The sequence below is a fragment of the Anthonomus grandis genome, chromosome 5 (assembly GCF_022605725.1).
Source record: "Anthonomus grandis grandis chromosome 5, icAntGran1.3, whole genome shotgun sequence".
NCBI classification, from domain to species: Eukaryota; Metazoa; Arthropoda; class Insecta; order Coleoptera; family Curculionidae; genus Anthonomus; species Anthonomus grandis.
In genome coordinates, this window is record NC_065550.1 from 16,006,196 (window position 1) to 16,031,205 (window position 25,010).

Consider the following 25,010-nt stretch of genomic DNA (forward strand, 5'->3'; position numbering starts at 1 on the left):
TTTAAGATTTGCCAATTATCACTATTCAACGGTCTATGAGGTGTCGACAAGACTTTAAGAATTAATACTATTGGTACACTAATGTATACCTAAATGTGAGGTTGAATTACTCCCGAGCACTACCGATTTCATTATTTTGAGGTAAGATTAACTTACACGGTTAGAACCTGTTCGCAGCGCCATGTTATGGTTTTTCTGTGTTAAATATTTCACCGATGTCTGTCTAAATTTAACTGTCTTTATTCTCTACGCTTATAAGGTATTTAACGTATTTTATATAAATCAGGGTATAGTCGCGGTATATACAGATCGTGTTATCGTGAGCTACGTATTACCCAAAATAACGGCAACACCGCTTGGTTGCGGATTGCAGGCGTCGGAATTTTTCGTTTTTATTTTTTGAACCGGGAGTCAGCAGACCTCACTTTTCTGTGTTACTGCACGTTGCATTAATAATTTTTGAGCGTTATTTTCGTCTTTTTTTCACTATGGCTGTTTATACCCCTTCCGAAAGAGTTCAACTAATTAAATGGTTTTATGGAGGCAATTCGGCAGTACACTGTAGAGATTTGTTTTCAGTGACATTTGAGAAAAGACCGATTCCTTGTGCAAAAACGGTTTGAAATGTGGTTACAAATTTTGAGACATCTTTTTGTCTTCAAGATTGTAAAAAATGCCACACAAAACGTCAAGAACCACCTGTTGAAGTAGTCCAGGATATAGAACGGCGGGAAGAAATGGTTTTCAGTACCCTAGAACTTGATTCGACACGGCCCACTAGAAGTGTTGGAGAGGAACTGGGAATGAGCAATAAAACTATTGCTCGTATCTGGAAAAAATATGGGTACAAATGTTTCAAGTATTCAAAAACTCAGGAAATATTTCCTGAAAACCAGTGGCGAAGCATGGAATTTTGTGAAACCATGATGGAAAAGGCAAATGAAAACGAATATTTAAAAAAAAATATTTTGTTTTCTGACGAATCTTCTTTTCCATTACATGGCAAACACAATCCTTCCATTGTTCGTTATTGGTCTCAGGAAAACGAGCACAGAAGTTTTCAGTACCCAGTATCCTCAGAAATTGAATGTTTGGGCAGGTATTTTGGGCGACAATGTTATAGGGCCATTTTTTATTGATGGCACTTTAAACGCCCAAAAGTACCTTGAGTTGCTGCAAAACCCAATTCTTCCTGCCATTCAAATCCTACCTGATGTAGACCTGGGATCGGCTTATTTTCAGCAAGATGGCTGTCCTGCTCATAACGCGGCTAGGGTAAAAGAATTTTTAACAAATACTTTTCCTAACCGCCTTATTAGTGGGACTGGCGATATTGAGTGGCCTCCTAGATCTCCAGATTTGTCTCCAAATGACTTTTATCTGTAGGATTACCTTAAGCAGACCATTTACAAGCATGAATTTAGTAGGCCAACAAATTTAGAGGAGTTGCAAAATAAAATTATTGAAGGTGCTAATTCCATTTTATCTGACTCTTTTGAAGGTGCGAAATATGCTTTTACGATAGGTTAAGTTTTTGTTTAGCGAAAAAAGGCGGTTTATTTGAGCCTTTTATTTAAAAAATGATATGTTGTTAAGTTTGTTTATTAGAGTTTTATTTCTGATTTTTTATTAGATTTTTATCAGAGTTGATATTTTATTTTTTATTAGAATAACGCTTTAATTTTCATTATGCAAAACACAGCATATGAAACATTTTAAGATTACAATTATATGCGGGTTTTACACATTGTCATGTCTGTAAAACTCGCATTAATAATTAGAATAAATATTTTAAAAATGCCTGGATTTTCGCGTAATATTTTGGGACATTTTGTCGCCAAACGACGCAGCTCCCACGAAAGTCAGATGTTTACTAACCCCACAAAATATTAACCTATTATCCGTAGGTTAATATTTTGTGACTAATCCCATCCTCGGGCCGGCCGGGGCGGTGCTCTGTCGCAGGTACTCGTACACGCGCGACGTTGCAAAATTTCGCCTCTATGCGGTTTCCTAAGGGTAAAGAACGAAAACACGATCTGTATATCCAATAAAAGTATTAAAAAAAGATTAACAATCTCCTCACCTGCATATTTTAGATTATTGTGGTTTTTACATGAAATATATTAATTGTTACTTCTGCTATTTATATACTTTAAGATAGCTCTTAAAAGACAAAATTAATAGTAGGGCTTAGAACATGCTTGTTCTTTATGAAGAGTTCAATATGCCAAAATTGCAACACTTTTATTTTAGTTAAAGGGTTTTTATATCTAAAAGAAACACACAGTTAAACTCTTCCTTTCTAACAGTAATGATAAGTGTGCAATAGTGCACCGACTGCCCAGTGTGTGGATTCGTTAGCGCCAGTAAATTTGAACCAGACAAATTACAAACTGCCAAAGATGTAGTTTGGTGTTAGAAAAGAAAATTTAACTGGAAAGGTAGACAAAATAAAAGGCAAATCAATATATTCACTTACAAACTATAATTAATTCTTTCTTAAGAACATTGGGCTGTGGGTCAGGTTTCAAAGTTAAGAACAGAAATAACTAATTCTTTCAACTATGTATAAATGGCTACTCAATCAGTACTTTTCGCACGTCTGAAGATATTAAAATAATAGGAATTTAAAAAAACAATAAGGTAATATGACATTGACAAGATAATGAACTAATTATATATAAGATAACAAACAATTAAACCAAAATTGCAAAGATCTTAAAAATAATAGCCATTCACCATGCGATATGTAATGGTTCAAACGCAATAAGATAATAACATATCATATATGTTTGCTCACACCTGAAATCACTTATACGCAACCATGATCATGTTTGGCTGGTTTATAAAACTAGTAAGAAAAGTGAGAATAATTGAGCATGTACAATTATTCTCAGGATATTTCTGCGAGTTTTCTTTTTGTTCACAATAGAATATTTATATTCTTAAGAAAGCTGAATCGCAAATGTTTCCGTAGAACATCTTTAAATAAACAATAATCAAGTCAAGTATAAATTGTTATTAAATATATTCAAGACCACACCAAAGACTTGACACATGGTACCAAATTTACATGAATTAAAATTCACGTAGAATCTACCTCATAAAATATTTAACATCGTATTATACAACAAAAGCAATTTAAGGCTTCCCCCTATAGTTATAACGATTACGAAAGAAATGCCAGATTTGGTTTATGATTTCACCACGAAGAATTCAAATTTGTTGAATAGTTGTAAAAAGGATAGAATTAATGGAAGTATTTTCAAAAACGATTTATTACACACTAGAGAGTTACACGTTTTTGTTTCATAGTTTGATAAATATTGGTTACTTTAGAACATATTTTTTTACAACCTTCTCAAAAATTTACTGAACACTTACAAGATGCCACGGACAGCTTCTGATCCCAGAGGAGACACAGATCTCGTATGTGTTATTATTCCGTTTAGTGTTCTTGCAGGTTTCATTTTTATTTCTAACAAAATCTATAATAGGCTGAAATAAAATCCATTCAAAAAATCCTCTATTCACTATAAAATGCAGATCGCTTACAATGCATACCTATATTTAGGAATGTTTAGAAGGGTTCACGGTTCTCAAAACTCAATTGATTTTTTTTTAACTCAGTTAAATTTTTTCCTTTAAATGACGCAAATGATTTCCCCAGCGCCAACGCCTTGGAAACCTTATTACAACAGAAAATTGTTTCGTCGCATTTAATAACCTTATTACATCTCACTATATTAACTCTAATTTTAGGATTAATTATAAACTAATTATCTATTAAGAATAATAAATCTATTAACAAATAAGAATAACTAAATTAAAACTTTTTCAATCATTAAAATATAGAAAATTATTAATTTATTTTAGAGAGTTATTAATTTATGAATGTCCGGGCCCACTTTCATATAAAATTTTTATATACAAGGAAATAGGAATTTATATTTTATATACTTTATAACAAGGTTTATAGCTTTGTTTGCAAAAATTAAAGAAAATCATCGGACTCTGATACTTTTGTTTTCAGGAGAACATATTTGCACATGAAAGCCATCAGTATACGTTTAAATACAATTACGTTTTATTTTATTTGAAATAGCGAAATTATAAGGATGAACTACTTTAGTAGTTACACTAATGAAACCTTGATTTAAATAAGAAATGAGATCCAGAAATGTAGGATTACCAAGATTCTTCCTAGAAAATTTTAATTTGAAATTAGCTAATTGGGTCTTTATTTCTTTTAACATAACTTCTTTAAAATAAACAATATTTTGAGTCTTTGTCAACCCATACTGCTTTATTTAGTTTTATTAAAAATGTGCTCGAGATCTTGAAAAGGGAGAACTTTATCTCCCTTTTTCCAAAAGCTTACGTATGCTTGGATACAGTGGCTGATTTAAATGTTTACCGCCCTCAGGCAATTCAGAACTCGATGTCCTTATTTTGGCAAAAAAAAACACAATGATTGTATTTGTTATTGCTTAAATTATAATTTTCTCTTTTATTTAGGATAAACACGACAAATTATATTAAAAACGTAAGAAAGAAAAAAATATTATAATTAGGTACATACAAATTATTTTAGTCTGGTTACTTCAAGATCTATATATACTTATATTCACTTATCTTTATGTCTTGATTTTTCAGGTGCGAAATTGCAAATGATTTCTTTATAATTAATACGAGTCAGCAGGTTGAAATCTTACTTTATTATTAACAACTCAAGAGCATTTAATTTTTACTGACCCCATAGACATCGCAGATAGGTTTTACACTTTTCAGGACAAAAAACGATTTCTCAGTGCTACAATTTAAGATAAAAGTTGAAAGAAATATTCTTGATGCAATGTTAACATTGGGGTAAGAAATCTGGTCTAAGTTTATCCATCCTCACTATTTTCAAAAAAAAATAATTTATTTCCCTCAAGATCAAGTGTAGATCCCCAAAGTGGTATACGTGTTTCTTATTTGCTCAAATATGACACATTTAAATCTGTGAGAAGATAAAATTTATAATTTTGTTTTAAATGCCTCACTTTACATAAGTTTTGAAAGGTTTTAACTTCTTTTCAATTGCACTTGGATGCTACAAATACCAGTAACATATTTACTTTTCCGTCATTTCTAAATTGAGCCATTTTCCCCTAATAATTCTTAGTTTTTTTTAAACCGAACAAATTTGAATATTTCTTGTGACAAAATGAGACAATTTTGATATACCAATAACAACGAACGTTCGTAATTGCACCTTAAACAATTGCGATTACAATAGTTGCCATAGTAACTAATATTCATGTCATGTTTATAAAAATAAGCGTTAATCATATTTTTCAATCAAGAAATGTTTCTTATAAATCGGTATAACTCAGAAACTAGTAAAGTAAGTAAGTTTGAGTAAATAACCAAAAAGTTTTTAAATAATATGTACTTTTGTAGGGGCGTATTTTCAAGGTCACTGCAATCGAATAATTTTTCGGCGTGTCGCGATGCTCGGCTCTTCGCAGGCGTCAAATTCTTCAAACTTTGTGAAAAATATGTACTTGACCCCACAGCTTGACCACTTTTTACAAGAATTAAATATTTATTTTTGTTTTGGAGTTATAGGCGTGCGGACTTTTAAGTGAAAAATCCTATATTTGGTTGAACGCTGTTCCGATCCTCGTCAACCTTTTAGACCTCGTGCGGTGTGCCACTTTTCATTCCTGAATGACAGATAGAAGAATCTGATTTCTCGGTGTTTATATCGTTATACTTATAGGTTGGTTTCTAGTATGACGTTTCTTTGATAATCAGGTAAAAAATCTTTCTCTCAATCTCTTCATCGGTTATCTTAAGTGCTTACCTGTGGGGTAAGACCGACGCTGGTCTTGAATTTTCCCAATTTTTTCTATGAAAAACTTTCCCTCATTTCTCAATTCTCAACATTCCTCCAGATATTTGTAAACCCTTAGCAACTACAATGTGCCACTCAGCTGAAGCAGTAAACAGGTCTTGCTGTACTTCACAGGTCACGCCCTACCGATCCTTTCGGCCATTAGAATGATGAGCATGAATTCATCGAATGTTCTGGATTTGCCGTAGCTCAGCCTCTTCAAGTTTTCTTTCGTGTTTCATTTTGGTGACAGATCCTCCTATGTCTTAGGATCATAGAGCTAAACCAAGACACCATTGTCGTACCTCTGTTCTTTGGCATTGACATCATATGCGTCCTTCATTCGATCGCTGGTGTCCTAATAGAATAGAGATGACAACTTGATAATGAATGAGATCCATGCAGCTCCAAATCAGCAGATCCATTATTTTATTAAGACGTCGGCCATAGTAGAGACTCCCTGGTTTCGTAGAGGGTATGCCTTAAGCCATTTGCTGAAATAATCCATCACGATCACGATGTACCTATTCCCTTCTTCTGATTGGGATGAACCAACAACGTCAATAGCAATCTTTTCAATAGGACTTTTCACATTCTACTGACACACCAAAGCTTTCTGGTTTCCCTGCGGCTCATTACTTTCTGCACCTTGCTATTGACCCAGTAAAATCTTTCCCTCAGTTTTTTTAGGGTCTTTGTTACTTTAAAGTGTTCTCCTGATACACCGGAATGGAGTTCCTCTGGCAACTCCGAAATCTAATATTTATGCACAACGATTTGCCTTCTTTCTTGTTTGCAGTCGTGTAGAACTATTTTCCACCCCAAGAGTCCATCTTTCAAAATCAGATAGTTTTTTTTGCGCGTAATATGACTTGACATTGAAAAAATACTTGGTGACCTTTTCATAAGTTAGCTTCTCCCCGTTTCTTTATCTAGGTTAGGACTACCTGGATATCGGGATCCTCCTCTTCGTCTTTTATAAGATCCCCATTTTGCCACGTATCATTAACGATAGGTGTTCTTAATAACTTAGCATCATTCTCTTCTGCCTGCTAATAAAGCTTAAGCTCCCCCTGAGAGAATCTTCTTGCTACGGCTTACTGAAGACAGCTCGACGATCTCTTCTTCACATCGACATCCCTTAGTTTGACGCGAATGGAACTAGCGCCTTCTAGAGGGTTTCTCTTTACGTGACTTGCTTTGTTACGTTTCCAACACTACAACTTCTGGTCATCTAATAGCCTCCCTAATCATGCGCTTGACAGCCTTAAAGTCGTTTCCTTCTGGAATCACTTGCTAAACATGACTGCACCCTTGTTCGTGTTCTTGGCAGCTTCGAATTCTAGGTCCCGTGTTAGTACATCTACTAGTTTTCATACACTTTAGTCCGATTCATTTTAATCCACTATTATTTATTTTTACCAGTGTCTGGTTGACTGATGTCCAATTCACACCCCACACCTGATACCAATGTAGCGTTTTTCCCTTTTATGAGGTGTGAATTAAAATAATTGAAAATGTTCAACTAATTTATTTACGCACTTCACTGCGAAAACACGATCACTCACGACTCTTAGAGATATTTATTTTTCCTGTATTTTATTTACAACTACTTAAATCTCGCCCCAATACTCCAAACTTTACTTCACTGAACTGAATACTATCGGAGATGCAGCTCGTTATATATTCGGCTTAACTCTGTTTTAGACGATTTTCGCTTTCTAGACTTTGTACGGTGCCCACTTGTCATTTCGGAATGATGAGGAATCAGCCATTTTCTCGGTGTTTGCAATATCGTTATAATATAATGCTTTAAATGATTTGGAAGAATTAACTCAACATCTGTATTAGAAAGAAAATCGTTACCGGATCGATATCTTGGCAATTAACATATAACATTACATTCAGCAAAGCTAAAAGCTTCAAAAATTGCCTGCATCACATTACTACTTAAGAACATAATAATATAATAATAACGCGGTAACCCTGTTGAAACTAAGTCCTGTAGATCTAGACTGTACGTCGATAAACTCCCCGGCAATAACACTTGGGATTGTTGGACTAGAGTCATACCTTTCTTCCGCTATTCATGGGTGTGCCTCTGCTTTCTCTTCTTTCTGCTTACTATCTGCCGCCCTCGGCCTGCTGTTCTTCTTTCTTAGTGTTCGTCTTTTCCTGCGTGTCTTCTTCTCTTCTTTAGCCCAATTCAAGGTGTGTAGGCAACGTGCCGAGGGATGAATGGCTGTAGGGCAAAACACGGTCGTAGACGTTCCCTCTGGAATACCGGGCGACCTTCCAGAGTATTCAGTCTTACCCAGGTAAACGGCTCTGCCTGGGTGGACCGCTATTCCGTTATACTCGTGGGACCAACAAGGACCAGCAAAAAACCAAAGAAACTCTTTCTCCCCTTCCCCTGATGGGCCCACACATTCTCCGACCCCCGAGGGCTCTGTCTCAGCAGGGAACCCGGTAATCCCCGACGCCAACATTGACGATCTAGCTGGAGCTCTCAATAGGGCACAGCTGAAAAAAAGAACCTCTGCGGTTCTGAGAAAAGAAGGAGAAGGAAGGCTAGGGCTGCAGAAGAGGCCAAGGGCTCCCTGGGCTCGGCTTGCACCTACTCCTTCAGAGGCTTGCAAGCTTGGGGCTTCCATTAAGGAGGGACCAGGCACCAAAAGGCTCAGGACACCCGGGTCTACGCCTACCGAGCGCCCTGGCAGGGCTAAGAGACCGTAGACCGCTGAGTCCCGGCCTCAAGTCAGCTATGCGCGATCGGTCGGCAGCGCCAAGCTGCAGCTGGCAGTGTGCCGAACGGGACAGCCCGAGGTCGGTTTCACTGGCGAACAGCTGCTACAATTCGTGGACTCGGTGACTGAGGCCATACTGCGGACTTCGTCCGGCAGTGAGTCACTGCAATTCCATGCACCGCGGCTGATCAGGAACCACATTCTGTTAACGGCCGCGAACCAGGAAAGTCTGGAGTGGCTCCGTCGGGCACTCCCAAGTCTTTCCCCTTGGGAGGGGGTCACGCTGACAACAGGGGATCCCTCCACGCTTCGCTTACGCCGGGTCATCTTAAGGATCCAGGGTATTAGACATAAGTCTGACAAGGACACCCTGAGGCTTCTGGAGCTTCAAAATCCTGGCCTCCCATGCTTCCAGTGGAGAGTATGGGAGCGCAAGGAAGAGGCTAAGAACCTCAGGCTGGTGGTGGGGGTGGATGAGGGATCGGCCAAAACGATAAGGGAGAGACAGGGCTCGCTATTTTGTAGCATCACCAGGGCCTCTATCTCTCTTATCGAGAGCAAGAAAGCGGCTGATGACACCAGGGTGGCTACTTCCACAGTGGCCCCTGGGCCCTCGGCCGCCGACTTAGAAAAGGCCACTACTGCTGACACCGCAGCTTCCGAGAGGCCAGGGCTATCCGTAGACGATGGCCCTTCCAGCTCCAAGGACTAAGCGTGCTGGCAGTCACCTATCCCCACACCATACAGCATGCCTTTAACATTTCTGCAGGCGAATCTACAGCATGGAAGAGCGTCCACCGCTGTTCTGTGCAAACGGCTCACTGAGCTTCATCGCCGTCGCCTTATTACAGGAGCCCTGGACTTACCAGGGCTCTGTTAAAGGCCTGGGTTTAACTGGCGGTACAATACATAAACATGTACCTTGTGAGAATCCCCGCGCAATCATCCTTACTAGGAATGTGCAGTGCTTTCTCCTCTCAGGTCTCTGTACAAGGGACCTAGTAGCCGTCAAACTGTCAATGGACACGGGAAAGGATCTGGTAGTCTGCTCTGCGTACTTTCCCATCGAAATTGAATCACCCCCCCTGGCCGTCGCTGCGGTGGTCAAATACTGTAAAGACTTGGGTCTCCCGCTTCTCATGGGCTGCGATTCGAATTTACATCACGGCCTTTGGGGATGCGGAGATGAGAACCCAAGGGGCCGCTCCCTGGTTGACTTCCTGTGCTCAAATGGCCTAGAACTACTCAACCGAGGCAGTGTCCCAACTTTCTACTGTAATAGGGATCAATCAATTATTGACCTTACTATCTGTTCACCTGGTACTGTGAACCTTTTCAGCTCATGGAGAGTGTCCCTTGAGGTCACAATGTCGGACCACAGGCACATTCTTTTTGAATTAAAGAAGCAGGCTCGGTGCAATACCCCCAAGGCTAATAAACTCAACAGGTTGTCTCGTTGAACAGTTTTTGGGTGAGGGGAAAGCGCGGACGAGGCGGAAGTAGTGACGTTGTCTGGCGACCTCGTCTGCCGGGCTGCTCTGTGGTGTACAGTTGTTTTTTTATCTTTTTGCTGCACATTTATGTATTAAAAGACGTTTGAAGTGAGGTTTAATGCGTTGTGATTGGTGTATGAAATTTTGAGTTTTAAAAACAGACAGTTAAAGTTCAGTGTTTAGTATTCTTTTATATTGGACTCGATTTGGCGTGAAAAATTTAAGTAAACAATATTTGTTAGTTGCAAGAGTGTATTAAATAAAGTAGTGATATATTATATATTTATTAGTGATATATTATACTGATTTAGGACAACATTCCTATAAAACCCAAATTGAGCATTGCTATAATATGCCTTCATGAGTCTACACACTTATGTTATATAAGGACAGAGATTTGAAAGCGGCTACATGTTATCTAAGACAGAGATTGTTCATCAGAATGAAATATCTGAACGAAATATCCAAACAAGAAAGGGGCATTAAAAGAAAATCTACCGCAAACCATGACAAAATTTAAAAAAAAAATGAAGAAAGTTGTTACTTGATGTTATACGTTTATTATTAAGATTATATTTTTTGTATTTGTGTTAATCTTTATAAATATATTGATCTACCATCAGTGTTTGAATGGTACCTACGTATTATTAAACAATATACATATATTCGCATTTCTCTATTCAAAAAAGGTGCGATTATTTTTAACCTATGAAAATAAACTTAGTAAATTATTGTACCCGATGACAAATATATGACTAAAATTTAAAAAATCTAATAAAATAATTTCAGATTCTGTAATAAATTCGTCTTTTTGTCCTAAAAAATTTATTATTTTTATCAGGCGGAATTAATTTTTTCATAATTTTTTTTATAATGATTTGAATAAATTCTGAAATATGTAATTTGTTTATTTTTTTACAAAAATGTATATCCTATAAACCTTATTAACAAATAAAAAAAAAAGTTATTTCGCGTTTTCCAATTAGTATAAGAAAAACTTTTTTTTAAGTAACTGTAACTCGAAAAGAATGTGTATTACTGGAAGTGTTTACATCATAAACTTTTTCGACTTACAAAATATCCCTTTAAATATAAGTCTTTTTCTCCCAAAGCACCCTGTGTAATGAGCATATGAGATCAATAATCAAATTCAAAAAATATTTTTAGTATGAACCGCCAATTTATTACGCCATTTTGCTTCAAAAAAACAATTAATACTTTGAATACTTACTAAAAATCACCGGCTGCGCATAATTAAATCTTAATATTATAATTATGTAAAAAATATAAATGTTCTTTTAAAGTCGTTATTTAATTAAAATACCTATAACTATATAGAATAATTAAAATGCTTTTAAAATGTGAAGCAGAAAAGAACAGACAGAACAGTGTTATACAGATTAAAAGGAGTAGGTACGCAGTAAGAGAGAGCGCTTGATGCGGGCATGCGGTGACGTCACATCCATCTGTCGCGGGGACTGAGGTGAGGAGAGGCATGAGGTAACCTGTTGAGTTTATTAGCCTTGCAATACCCCAGCCTACAGAAACCCAAGGTGCACTGACTGGGACCACTTTCGAGAGGAACTAGTCGGTGGTCTTGCGGACATGGTACAAACTTCCAGCTGACACAGAGATCGGGACTGTCAACCTGACTCGTGCGATAGCAAAGTTTACTGAATAAAATACAAGTTGCTTCACTCGGCGAAAAATCTTTATCTTTCGACCTCAAAGGCAGGCCGCCGAGATCCTCGCCGACGGGGACCTAGCAAAAAATGTAAAGGAGAATACTGGTAAAAGATACCTATTATTTTACGAGTTTCGTCTAATTCAAACTGTAGGGGAAGACGGAGCACGATTTTATAATAACTTTATTATCTGGAATAAAATTATTATTTAATGTCCTACTTGGGAAAAAATATGTAAATTGATAATACTATAAATTATTTGTTTTTATAACCACCAAACTAAATAAATTTTACATTATCAAAGTTTACCTAATTCAAGAACTAAATGTTTAAATTTTTTTTGTTAATAATTAGGTACTTAGGTATCTTATTAAAGGTTGTTTTGGTACGACTGGTTTTATTAGGATTTATTTTTAAATCAAAGTCAAAAGTTTGTGTAAAAAAAAGTATATATTACTGTTACTAAATTTAACAACTAAAGATAGACATAACTACTAAGTAATGACATGTTTGAATTTTAAATGAATGATTACTACACTTTTTGACGTTTTTGTTATTTTGTCAGACTAATAATAGCATTACCAGACATTATAAGTAATAAACGTAATGTTTCATTCATAATCAGCCCAATAATATGGAATTTTATTGTTTTAAAATAAGTAGTGAGAGAGAAAAGGATGGAGAAAGTGTTGTTAGTACCACTTGGCAACAATGCATATTTTCAATTAATTTTTGTTTGGTTTGTTGCCAGTGGGGTTGAGCTTATGCACTAGTGTAAATAATATTATAATAATCGACAAATTTGTAATTTTCATTTTCCCTCCCTTACAAATTGGGTTAGGATTGTGTACTGTACCTACAAATAATTTTCTATATCTATACGTGTTGTTTTCGTCGCTCTTGTGCAATTTTAAATAGAGGCAAAAAATGTCATTACATAATAAGTTAACCTTAATATTTTTCATGTGACGACGCTGGTGGTAAAAATACAAAAGTCTTTTGCTGTTTAAACGTAAACAAATAAACTTACCGATGAAATTTGGATTTTAATGCTCTACTCTCTTTACTACACAAGAATGCACAATGATCGTTTATTTTGGCATTAATTTTCTCCAAAAAAGAACGAAAACAACAAAAAACTGATAATACACACTCTAAACACAAAATACGCCCTTAGACTCAATAATTTAAAGCGCTTATTTGTTTTAATTCCTTGGCAACATCGCTCGAGATTCATTCATTCAGAATTTTTGACAGACTTCGAAAAATAGTAAAACGTGCGTAAGACTGTAGCGCAACGTTGCCGAAGTGACTAAATTTTTTAATGCTCCAAGATTTTTTTGTTTGGACTGCTGCTTTTATTAATATTTTTGCTTTTAAATTAAGTCAATTTTTCTATGAATTTTATTAATTTTCGATTAGTTTTTTTTCATTATAAGCTCAGTTATGTTTCCGACTCTTTAAAAGGTATTAAATTTTTTAATACTTAAAAAGCGGATAAATAGCTCTGACAAAACAAAGGTAAAAATACAAAGTCACGGTCTCACGTGTTTCGCTCGTATCGGAGCATCATCAGACCTAGACCTACAAAGATCACATTACAACTAACACTAACACGTGTAGCTTTTAAAAAAATTATATGGATTTGATGAGACCGTGACTTTGTGTTTTTACCTTTGTTTTGTTTTCGTTTGGTCTCTTAAAGAAAAAATGGATGATACGTTTCTAAATAGCTTTGGCAAATGTGCAATATTGTAAAAGAAGGACAAAAGATTGGGAGGAAAATATATTTTGCCATTTTAAAATGTAAACAAAGCAGTCTCTTAAGCTGGATTTATACAGACAAATAAAGTGAAATAAGAAATAAAATAAAAATAAAATAAGAGTTAAATGTATAAAAGTTCCACAACGCATTTATATAGCAAAATAATATAAGAATAAAATAAGAAGTTGACCAAAATCCAACTTTCATATTTTATTTTATGTGAAAACGAAACTGCGCACGTTATTTTGGTCACAACACACCCTCTCAAGACAGAGAGGTACTATAACCTGGCATGTAATTAGTTACCCTTATTTCTTATTTGTTATTTTATTATATATATAAATATATATTTTATATATATTTATATATATATATATATATATATATATATATATATATATATATATATATATATATATTCATTTTTCGGACATCTAAAAAACATTAAACCACTTCCACGCTTTGTAAAACAACTGTCTACCGAACAATAAGTCGACATTTTAATATAATAGATTATAATAATTTGCCAGTCCACTGAGTCCATCCGGTACAACTAGTAATAAAACGCTCGCACATCAAAACGATTTAAACTCTACTCACTGTGTAACCCAACAGATTCGATTGTAGGAGCGTCGCCCGGCAAATGAAGTGAGGGGCGGTGAATAGGTAATTCGGCGCGTGGAGCCGAGTGAAGCAACTTGTATTTTATTCAGTAAACTTTGGCGATAGTCGCGGCATTCGAGGGCAGCTGTCCCCTCAGACGGAGACCCGCCAATGCCAAGAATGCCTGGTGGAACAGGAACACGGAAAAGCACCGTGACACTACGCGTCGGCTCCTTCGCAGGGCTGAGCGTACTAAGCTTGTCACTGACTGGGATGCGTTCCACGCAGCTCAAAGGCAATACAAAAAGACACTCAGGGACTCCAAAAGACAGTGCTGGAAGCGGTTCTGCGATGACGTTGAAAACACACCATCCGCAGCACGACTGTGCAAAGTACTGTCCAAGGAACCTGGAACTAAATTGGGGTCGCTGTCACTTCCAGATGGCGGCTTTACTACCAATGAGCGGGAGTCACTGGAGGTCATGCTGCGCACTCACTTCCCAGACTCCAACTCATCTCGCGATCCTCCTAGCTGTTCTCGGGCTCCGATTCGCTTAGAGTTCGAGACTGCTAGAAGAATAATTACTTACGAGAGGGTGAAATAGGCAATTGCAAAACGGGTTAGAAGTACTAACCCCACATATAGTCAGACTATTCAGGTCGTCCCTTGCTCAGGGCTACGTCCCAAAGTTATGGCATCAAGTGAAAGTCGTCTTCATTCCGAAACCCGGAAAAAGCAATTTTACAGATCCCAAATCGTACCGACCTATCAGCCTTACGAGCTTTATGCTGAAGGCGATGGAGAGGCTGATTGATCGATACCTTAAGGAAAGCATCCTGGTCAACAAACCACTGCATGTGCACCAATACGCCCATCAGGCGGGCAAATCCACGGACCTGGTCCTACACCACCTCGTTAGGAAGGTGGAGGGTGCTCTGAGTAGTGGCAAGGCCTGCCTGGGTGCGTTTCTAGACATTGAAGGGGCGTTCGACAACACCCCTTTTGCATTAATCTGCCAATCACTCGAGAGCCGCGGCTCAGAAGCCTGTTTGGTTAGCTGGATAGAGGCCATGCTCTCGAAACGTCACGTATCTGCCTAGCTCGACAACGAGATTGTCGAAACGTTGGCGGCTAAGGGCTGCCCGCAGGGAGGAGTATTGTCCCCTACCTTGTGGTGCCTTGTGGTCGGCAGCCTGATAAATCTTTTAAACAATGCTGGTCTATACACACAAGCCTACGCTGATGATCTGGTAATCCTTTGCCCAGGGAAAGACGCCGTCTCAATGCGGGGCCCTATGATAAGAGCCCTGCGTATGGTGGACATATGGTGCCTCTCGGGGGGTCTCAGGATTAACCCCAAAAAAGCAGAGCTCCTACTATTCACGAGGAGACGTAACTTTGGCACGCCCCCTGTTATATCTCTAGGTGGCGTGCAGCTGCATTACTCCAGGACAGTTTGATTTCTGGGAATCAAGTTGGATCCCAAACTCTCCTGGCACGATCATGAAGACACCAGAATGAAGGCCACCTGCGTGCTATGGGCCTGCAGGCGGGGTTTCAGCAATACCTGGGGTCTGTCTCCTAAGATCCTCCACTGGATCTACTCGCGCATTGTGAGACCTCTTCTCATATACGGGGCTATCGTTTGGTGGTCATGTACGGAGAAAGCGAAAATTCGTGCTCAACTGGACAGAGTCCAACGTCTTGCATATCTCAGCATAACGGGTTCCATGCGGACGGCGCCAACTAGAGCGCTTGAGACTCTGCTGAGCCTTCCGCCTCTGGACCTCGTTGTGCAATTCGAAGCAATGAAGACTGCGTACAGGCTATACGTCCTCGGCAAACTACGTGCTGGCGAGACCGGTCATGCAAAAATTAGGTCACGGGCCATACAGGAATGTCCTTTCCTTCTGGTGGGCAGTGACTGCATGGCTCCAGTGACTGTGGACTGCGAGGGATTCGTGACGCACATTGCAGGCAGAGAGGAGTGGCAGCATTCCAACAGACCTGCATTGCTAAATAGGGGGACCATCTGGTACACAGATGGCTCCAGAATGAATAACAGAGCTGGATCAGGGCTTATTGGTGGGATTCCACATACCAGTAGGGTATACTCGCTGGGGGAGCACGCCACTATCTTTCAGGCCGAAGAATTCGCTATATTAAAATGCGGACAGAAAATCCTAAGCTGTGGACACCGCAATACAATCGTATCAATATGCTCGGACAGCAGAGCTGCCATTAAGGCTATCACGGCCGCAAAGGTAAGCTCCAAGCTTGTACTAGAGTGCATAAAAGTCCTGAAAAAACTGGTACAGGTTGGATGCAGAGTCCAGCTCGTCTGGATACTTGGCCACGCAGGCCATGCAGGTAATCAGGAAGCGGACTCTCTTGCCAGACTGGGATCCGCGAATGTGCCGATGGGGCCGGAACCCATAGTTGGTATCGCCAAATGCGTTGCGGTCGCGTCAATGAAGGGTCTGCTGGACAAGTGGACCCACCGAAGATGGACTGAGTCCCCTGGTATGAGACAGGCCAAAGCGCACATAGGTGGGCCCTCTGCCTGTCTCACCAAAAATATACTACGCCTAAAAAGACGCGAAATTCGGCTAGTGACAGGTCTTTTAACCGGTCACTGTCACTTAAGAAGCCATCTCCATACTATCGGTATTGCGGACAACCGGGAATGCCGATGGTGCTGTGAGGAGGATGAAACCGTTGACCATGTAGTCGAGGAGCATGACATTGTGGGGCATGACGGGTCCATCAGGAGACCTATATGCACAACTGCCTTGGCAGCCCACTGTTTCGTCAATTCAATTCAATTCAATTGGATATGTCAAGTAGGTTCTGCATAAAAAAATATATACAAAATCGAAAAAATGAAGATTTGAAGATTGTCTGTCGCATGCCCCAATTCAAATTTTGAATCAGCCAAGAAAATTGTTTTTCTGAATGAACATTAAAACAAAAATTTTAATTATCTGCAACTTTTATTTCAACGTAAGCAACAATTTCGAAAGTTAAAAAACTGCATAATTGCCGAACAACAAAAATATAGTAAGAAAAAATGTATAAACAACAGCTTAATTGCGGGAAAACAAATACGATTTGTTAATAAACAATATATGCAAATCACCAATTTATTGATATACACTTGTGGATAATTTAATTATCTACAATTTGATAATTGAAAAATTAAAATCTATTGTAAATCTATGCAAAAATGACAGAGATAATAGGAAAAAACTAAAAAAACAAACAACTTAGATTGTCGTTCACAACATTTTAGTTGGAAAACTCGCCTTTAAAATTCATGGATAAAGGTTCACTAAAGTGATTCAAAAAATTGCTTGTCCGAATAATTTTAAATTCAATTTTACTAGTAAAACTATTCAGTAATACCACATACTTAGAAAAACCTGTAATTGGAATTAGCCTGCTGTAGAAATTTTCATTAAATATAAAATGTAACCCATAAAATATTTTATATTAAAAATTTTTTACGAGCAGATATTTGTGCTGAGTACTATACATATTGTTTGCACTTGTACTTGTGTTTATTGTTATTAATGTAGAAACATAACTTTTAGTTGGCAATTCCGATTTTAATTTCATCTCAACATTACACATGATATACAATATGTGTAATCTAGAGATCAATAGGTTTGAATACATATTTTAAAAAAGTCTATTACTAGGGTCAGTTTAATTATGAGGTTTGCTTAATTCTTTTAGGTGCAAACCATTCACATTTTTCAACACCACTGCATTAATATGCAACCTAAAATAATAGTAATTGGAGCAGGCGCAGCTGGTATAGCAGCTGCCACAAAATTGATATCAAAGGGATTTACAGAGGTAACAGTACTAGAAGCTGAAAATAGAATTGGAGGAAGGATATATTCTCCTCACTTGGGAGGTAATGTGGTGGATCTGGGGGCACAATGGGTAAGTGTTTCATATATTTAGTTTAGCAATTACTAATATTTTTCTTCCAATAGGTCCATGGAGAAAAGGGAAATATAGTTTATCAAATGGTAAAAGACCTAAATCTTACAGATTATACCAAGAAATCAGCCAATTATGAAAGTGGCCTAAATTTCTTAATTTCCAATAACTCAGCTATTAACCAAAACTTAGCTTCTGAGTTAAATAAAACAGCTTTAAGTGTGCTTGATAACATAGATGCTGAAGAGGGTTATAATTCTGTTGAGGAATATTTTAAAATAAAGTATTATTTTAACATTTTTATTATAATAAAATATTTCTAATGTACACTTTAATTTAAGGTTTTATGAAATTATCAAATCCAAATTTGGTAATAGTGATGAGGTTTTAAAAACAGCAAAAATGATAGAGGAGTGGGCTGAAAAGTTTCTTTTATGCTTAGATCCTGCAGAATCCTGGGAGCAACTATCGGCTAAATCTGAATATAAAAAATGTGAAGGGCATCATCTAATACATTGGAAAAATACAGGATTTGCCACTTTTATTGATGTTTTAATTGTAAGTCTATTGATACTTTATTTAGAGGTTACACTGTCAATTTCTTTTTTTCTAGAAAACAAACGCTAACATTTCCAAAGACAACTTTATTAAACAGCATGTTTTACTAAATAAACAAGTTAATAAAATAAACTGGACCAATTGCAAAGCAAAGGTGTATTGTACAGACGGATCCACCTATTCGGCTGACCATGTAATATTGACAGTTTCAGTAGCTGTCCTAAGAAATACATATAAAACACTTTTTGAACCCCCTCTTCCTACATACAAAGTAAATTGTGTAGAAAATATACCTTTAGGAACAAGCCATAAAATTATTATGAAGTTTGAGACAAAATGGTGGCCCGATGGTGTCAAGGACTTTAGTTTCTTGTGGACTGAAGAAGATAAAAGAGTGATATTGGAGGAGTTTCCTGAGGGACCTACTTTAAATAACAGGTAAACAGAATTTTTTAGCTTTGTTAAATAATAATTAAAAATGTTTAAACGTTATTTTATATATTTCATGAAACGTTTGATATTGTTTTAAAATTTTTATAAAAAATATCAGATTATTTAAAAGGCGAAGGGAATCTATAATATAATAATCTCAGAAATACTATTATGAATAAAGTAATAATCTAAAACTTACCATTAAAAAACTAGCCATCAAGAAGTACTTAATGTTAAATGTAGGCTCTGTGGAGACAAATCAAAAACCATACAACATCTAACATCAAGCTGTTCGTACTTAGTTTCCACAGATAACATAATTCGACATGACGTGGCAAAAGTTATACACCATTCATTAAGAGAAGAAAAAGAACTAACCACATAAATGGTCCCATACTACAAATAAAATCCTAAAGAATGTATCGCGCTTGTACCTAAGAATGTATGAGCTTGCCTTTTTTTAAAGGGTAATTATTAGGCTTTTATATGGTATAATTACTTAGCCGACTTAATTGTTTTATTCAGCGCTAGAGGGCGGTTTGTGTTAATTTGGACTTTTTCAGAGATTTTCTGGCTGGATTTTCTACAACATAATGATGTATTTTTTTCATTTAGGCTAAAAAAGCAGGAAAAGACATAAAAACCGGTGCAAACCGCAACTCGCAACCGCAAAACTATTGCATTGAGTATTCGGTCCTGCATGTCGTTCTATGTTGTGGGTAAGGTGGCTAAAACTTAATCTTTAATCCTTCCCAATAGGAAAAAATCTAGGTCATTTAGATCTGGGGATCGAGCCTGCCAAAGAAGTATACTTTCTCTTCCTATCCACAAACGATGCTGCCTGGTTAAGTATTGACGAACTTAAAGTGCATAATGTGCATCATGTTGTAAAATTATTAAATTTGTCCTCTTGTTTCTAAATCAAAATCTTCCAGTAACTCCGGGAGATCATTTTACAAAAAAATGAACTACACATTACCAGAAAGTGTTTGTTTGAAAAATAAAGGACCAATATTGAATCCCCATCCAACGTGGATTTTCCTCTGCCCAATAATGCAGGCTTACACCACCATCCTCGTGTCTGATGCCTCGTACGTTCTTAATATTTTCGAGATAAATCAAGGATCTTCTCTAACCATGTTCAACAGCCAATGACAGAAATTGAGTCTGTTATCAATCTCGTCTCTCTCGAGAAGCGCCTGGTGCAGAACCACGTGATATGGATGAACTCTAAGTAAAAAACAATAAATATAAGATCTTAGGACGCTTATTAGTATTAATAAATAAAAATAGGTGCCTATGCTCTTTCAGAATATTTTCTACTGTACCGTGGGATATTCTGAACTCCCTAAAAATATTTCGTATGCTATGTGAGGGCTTATTTTAATATAGGCCAAAACATTTACAACGTTTGCCTCTATGCGCCCTCGCCTTCGTCTTTGATAAATATTGCCGCGAATACTTCCAGTATTTATTAGCCTGGTAGCTAAACCGGTAAAGACTATATGATTATAGTGTCTTCGATCAGGATATTTTTGGGCACATATGTATACGGGCTGCAATGCGTGCATTTTGCCTTAAGTTAAAATAACACTGTTAGCTATATCAAAACCTATGTCGTTTGGAATTATGTTTGGCATTTTTAAAAACTTAAATGATTTCAAAATGTGTTTTTGACGTTACATTTAACACCGATCATAAACGTTTTATCATTGCCCTGAAAATATTTATCAATTTTCATTTGTTTCCAAAGCCTACAGCTAATCCGTGACGCAATAATGCCAGCGCGGCGACGAATTTTCTTGTTCAAAAACATTTTAATTAATAATTTCGGAATAAAATAAAATATCGAGTTGCGGTTTGCACCAGTTTTTTTTTGGATGCTCTTTTGGCCTAAATAAATAAAATTACATCGTTATATTTAATATTTGCCAGAAAGTCGCTAAAAGAGTCAAAATAACACAAACCGCCCTCTAGCGCTCAACAAAACAATTAACTCGGCTCAGTAATTATACCACATAAAAGCCTAATAATTACCCTTTAAAAGAAGGCAAGCTCCTTAAAATTCGTTAGGTCAATTAAAATTATTAGCCAAGTTAGAAGAAAAAGTTTGAGATAAAAAATGCTTAGAATTTTTCATACTTTAAAATGGCATCATTCTTTACTAGTATTTACTTTGAATATTTTCAATAAAAGCAACTTTTATCTATTTCAATGTTGTATTATGCCCCCCAGCGGTCATCGTTCGAACTTGTAAACAATTTCCAGCGAATTCTCTTTGCCGCTTTTATAAGAAATATTTGTTTCCTTACTCTGTACGATGACTATATTATAGTTATTGAGATATGGCTGGTGATCTCTCTTAGTTGTACACCCTGTACAAAGAAACATACATAGGTCAAAAAGTTTAAGAAAAATAAATTATCAAGGTGTTAAAATAATTTAAATGTCAAAAAGTTAAGATTTAATTTTCGCCGCAAAAAAGCCTTCTGAGGGGAACTATTTGTTAACCTGAAAAGACAATTAACAAGACTATTATACATAAACCGTTTCCAAGCGGTCTATCGGTAATTACCGTTCCTAAATGGTATTAACCAAACACGTCCAAGCGGTTATAGTTATAACCGTGTTAAGATACGTGACAACAGTAATTACCCACGTTCGGAGCTGTTTTCTAAACGTCAAATGTCAAAAATATTGAAATAAGTGCGGGAAAAAATAAAAACAAACAACTAATTATTTCCTTTTTAAAAGTGACACAAAATTTATTATGGCTAGTTTTCTTTTTTGATATTTATGTTTAAGAACCAATTACATATAAGATTACTGGCGTCTGGGGTATTATTTACAAATAAACAAAATGATGACAGCGACAGCTGACAAGTTACTTCAACCAAACACGTCCAAGCGGACACGATTGGTTATGATATAAAGGGACTGTTCAAGGTCAACCAAGGGTTTAACCGCGTTTAAAACCGATTTCCGACATCTCTGGAAAGATGTGTAATGGTAGAGAATGTTAACTAGTATATAAGGAGCTCTTCACTTCGCTAGGAGAGAACACACCAAAACGAACTGTAAAAATGCTACAATATACAAAAGTGATTTTCACGGCTAGTCTTCTACAGAAAGGTTTTCTGTCGGACTTAAGGCCCATCTTGTAGCGGAAATCTATAGATGTGATGAGAAGTGACAAGTTGAAAGCAGACAGATTCTTCTTTGTTGATAAGGCTTGTGACTTTCTGGGTTAAAAGGAAGGTTACTTTGTGAGTTTAAACGTTCGAAATCTGTCTTTGAAAACTTAAAAGACAATTGCCAGCAAATATCCCTGTTAGAAACCGAAATAACAAAACAAAATATGGCCGCAAATACAAATACAATCTTAGTTCACGGACTCGAGGAGAATTTGGCTGTCAATTTATACGACGTATTGTTGAACTAATAACTACTAAAGTAAACATTCCTGTGCATAAATACGACCTTAATTTTTGTTATCAAGTTTTCTATGGTAAACGCATGCTTAAGGGAATAAAAATTATGCTCTCAGAGCTACTAACGCCTCCACAGCTTGTTTTATTGAAAAAAATGAAAACTCAGTTAAAAAACTCCTGCTGGACCAAGGGAGGGCAAGTGTTTGTAGTAAACAATGGTACCAAAGTATTAATTAGTTCCGAAGAAAAATTAAAAGAAATTACGGGTGTGAATATAATTACGAATGACACTATAAATTCTGACTGATATAAGTGACAGTGTAACAATGTACCATATATGGCTAAGGATAATGTAAGTTTATCTTTTATTCATAAATAGTGGGATATCATATCAAGTATAATCTAAGTTAACCCACTAAGAAGATTGCAGTTTTGTAGTCATTCTTAATTTGCATGTTTTTCTAAAAGATATTAACAAGAAGTTATTTATAGGATTTTTCTTTAACTTTTATATAATGCATACAAAAGGGTTCCTTTTTCTTTAAAAATATTATAATATAACAGTATAAATCGTCTAATGTATAGGAAAGTGTTTGCGTTAAGATGATTTATAGAAATTTATTATTTATGTTTTTTTGTGGTTAAAAGAAATTAATATATTTTTTGCAGTGTTAAAATATTGTTATTGGGGTATAAAATTAGGTTTATGTATGTACTATACAGGGTGTGCCAACAAGGTGTACGGCTAAGATAGCGCCTTAACTATACGAGGTAGAGTAAAAAGTTCTACAGCAAAGTTGTAGGGTTGACAAAAACCTACGAACTAAAAATATTTTTATGTATACCGGGTGTGTCACAAAAAAGTTACTATAAAATATGATTTTTTTTTAATGGTACGCCCTATATATTATGGTACTAAAATGTGAGGCAAAAAGAGTACTTTACTTTGGTATAACATTTTTAAAATTTCCGTGCGGCGTTGCAACGTAATTAATTTTTTTATGTTATTTTTTGCCTTTTAGAGGGTTCGTTTAAAAAATCATAATTAACTTAAAATTTATTTTGCGCCTATGAAACTTGTATCACAGTTAGTCTAGGGTACGTCCTCTAGGCTGACTATGATAATTTGTAATTTTTTAATACAGGGTGTTTTTAAAGAACTTTCAAACTTGCTGAAATTAAATACGCAATATCTCAAATTTTTCAAATGGAACACCCTGTATATTTTTATCTAATTAAGTTTGTCCCTCAAATACTTTTATTTTTTATTTAATATATCCTATAGCTAAACCAAGTACTTTTTAAGATATTTTAACTTTTCTGTAAAATACTATGCATAAAACGGGTATTCTTTAAGTTTTGATCAAGATTGCTTAGAAAAAATTATTGAAGAATTAGAATTATTACTTTTCCTACAATTATTATTATTATTACATACTTGAAAAATTAACCAACACAATTATTCATCTAAACTGCTAAAAAAAACAGCAAAATTAAATTACATACTAGGTAGGCACTTACGTATTTTTGCATAAATGTACATCGTTACACTAATTTCAAATTTTAAAGATCAATTACAATTATTATAAATTGTGTTCAATATGACCTCCTAAATTTTGTACGCAAGCGTTTACCCTTTTTGAGAATGAGTCATTAACCTTTACCAACATAATTGGCGTGACTGTTTGAAAAATCTCCCGAATTTTATTTTTCATATTTTCACTTGTGGTAGGAGTGGTTTGATAGACTTTTTCCTTCACATATCCCCACAAGAAAAAATCCAGTTTGGTCAAATCTGGGGACCTTGCGGGCCAAGGGAGCGGCCCACCTCTCCCTATCCATCGGCCATCAAAATGCTCATTTAAAAAATTTCTAACAGCATGGCTATAATGTCCAGCTCATTACAGCGCCGTCATGCTGAAACCAAATCCTATCTCGAACATGGTCAAGCAACGTTTGTAGAAGGACATTAAAATCATTTTGTAAAAAGTTTAAATACATTTCACATTTTCATTTTCGGATGTCCATTAAAAAAGTGCGGTCCAATAACGTAATGTCCTATTATTCTTGCCCAAACATTAAGCGACCATCTATGTTGATGATGAATTTCTCGGGTGAAGAATGAATTGCTGGTATCGTAATAATGAAAATTATGTTTATTAACACTGCCATTATTATGGAATGTAGCTTCATCCAAAAAAAGCACAAAATTTAAAAATTCAGGCTGACGAATCTTATTTTGCGCCCACTGACAGAAAGCCATTCTTGTTTCATAATCCTGCGGAAGTAATTCCTGCAACAATTGAATATGGTTAGGATGGAATTTTTCGCTTCGAAGCATGCGAGATATTGATGTTGCACTAAAGGGTAATTCTTTAGCAAGCTGCCTAACGCTTTTATGAGGATCTTCAACGACACTTAAAGCTACTGTCATACTGTTTTCCTCATTTGTAACTGGCT

At 36.3% G+C, this 25,010-nt stretch overlaps 1 protein-coding gene and 1 long non-coding RNA gene across 4 annotated transcripts in view; one reads left to right on the forward strand and one right to left on the reverse strand.

Moving 5' to 3' along the window:
• Positions 1 to 25,010, reverse strand: part of LOC126736869 (uncharacterized) — a 300,653-nt gene that overhangs the window by 163,801 nt on the left and 111,842 nt on the right. The gene's annotated exons all lie outside the window — the stretch shown is intronic.
• Positions 1 to 25,010, forward strand: part of LOC126736855 (spermine oxidase-like) — a 413,704-nt gene that overhangs the window by 40,263 nt on the left and 348,431 nt on the right. For 2 of the 3 annotated variants that reach the window (XM_050441462.1, XM_050441463.1), the window contains exons 2-5: positions 17,917 to 18,129; positions 18,183 to 18,412; positions 18,471 to 18,687; positions 18,743 to 19,125. In XM_050441462.1, coding sequence (XP_050297419.1) covers positions 17,917 to 18,129; positions 18,183 to 18,412; positions 18,471 to 18,687; positions 18,743 to 19,125 — 1,043 coding nt within the window. Of the gene's footprint in view, positions 1 to 17,821; positions 17,845 to 17,916; positions 18,130 to 18,182; positions 18,413 to 18,470; positions 18,688 to 18,742; positions 19,126 to 25,010 lie in introns of those variants that run through there. The other variant, XM_050441464.1, reaches the window with a different exon arrangement.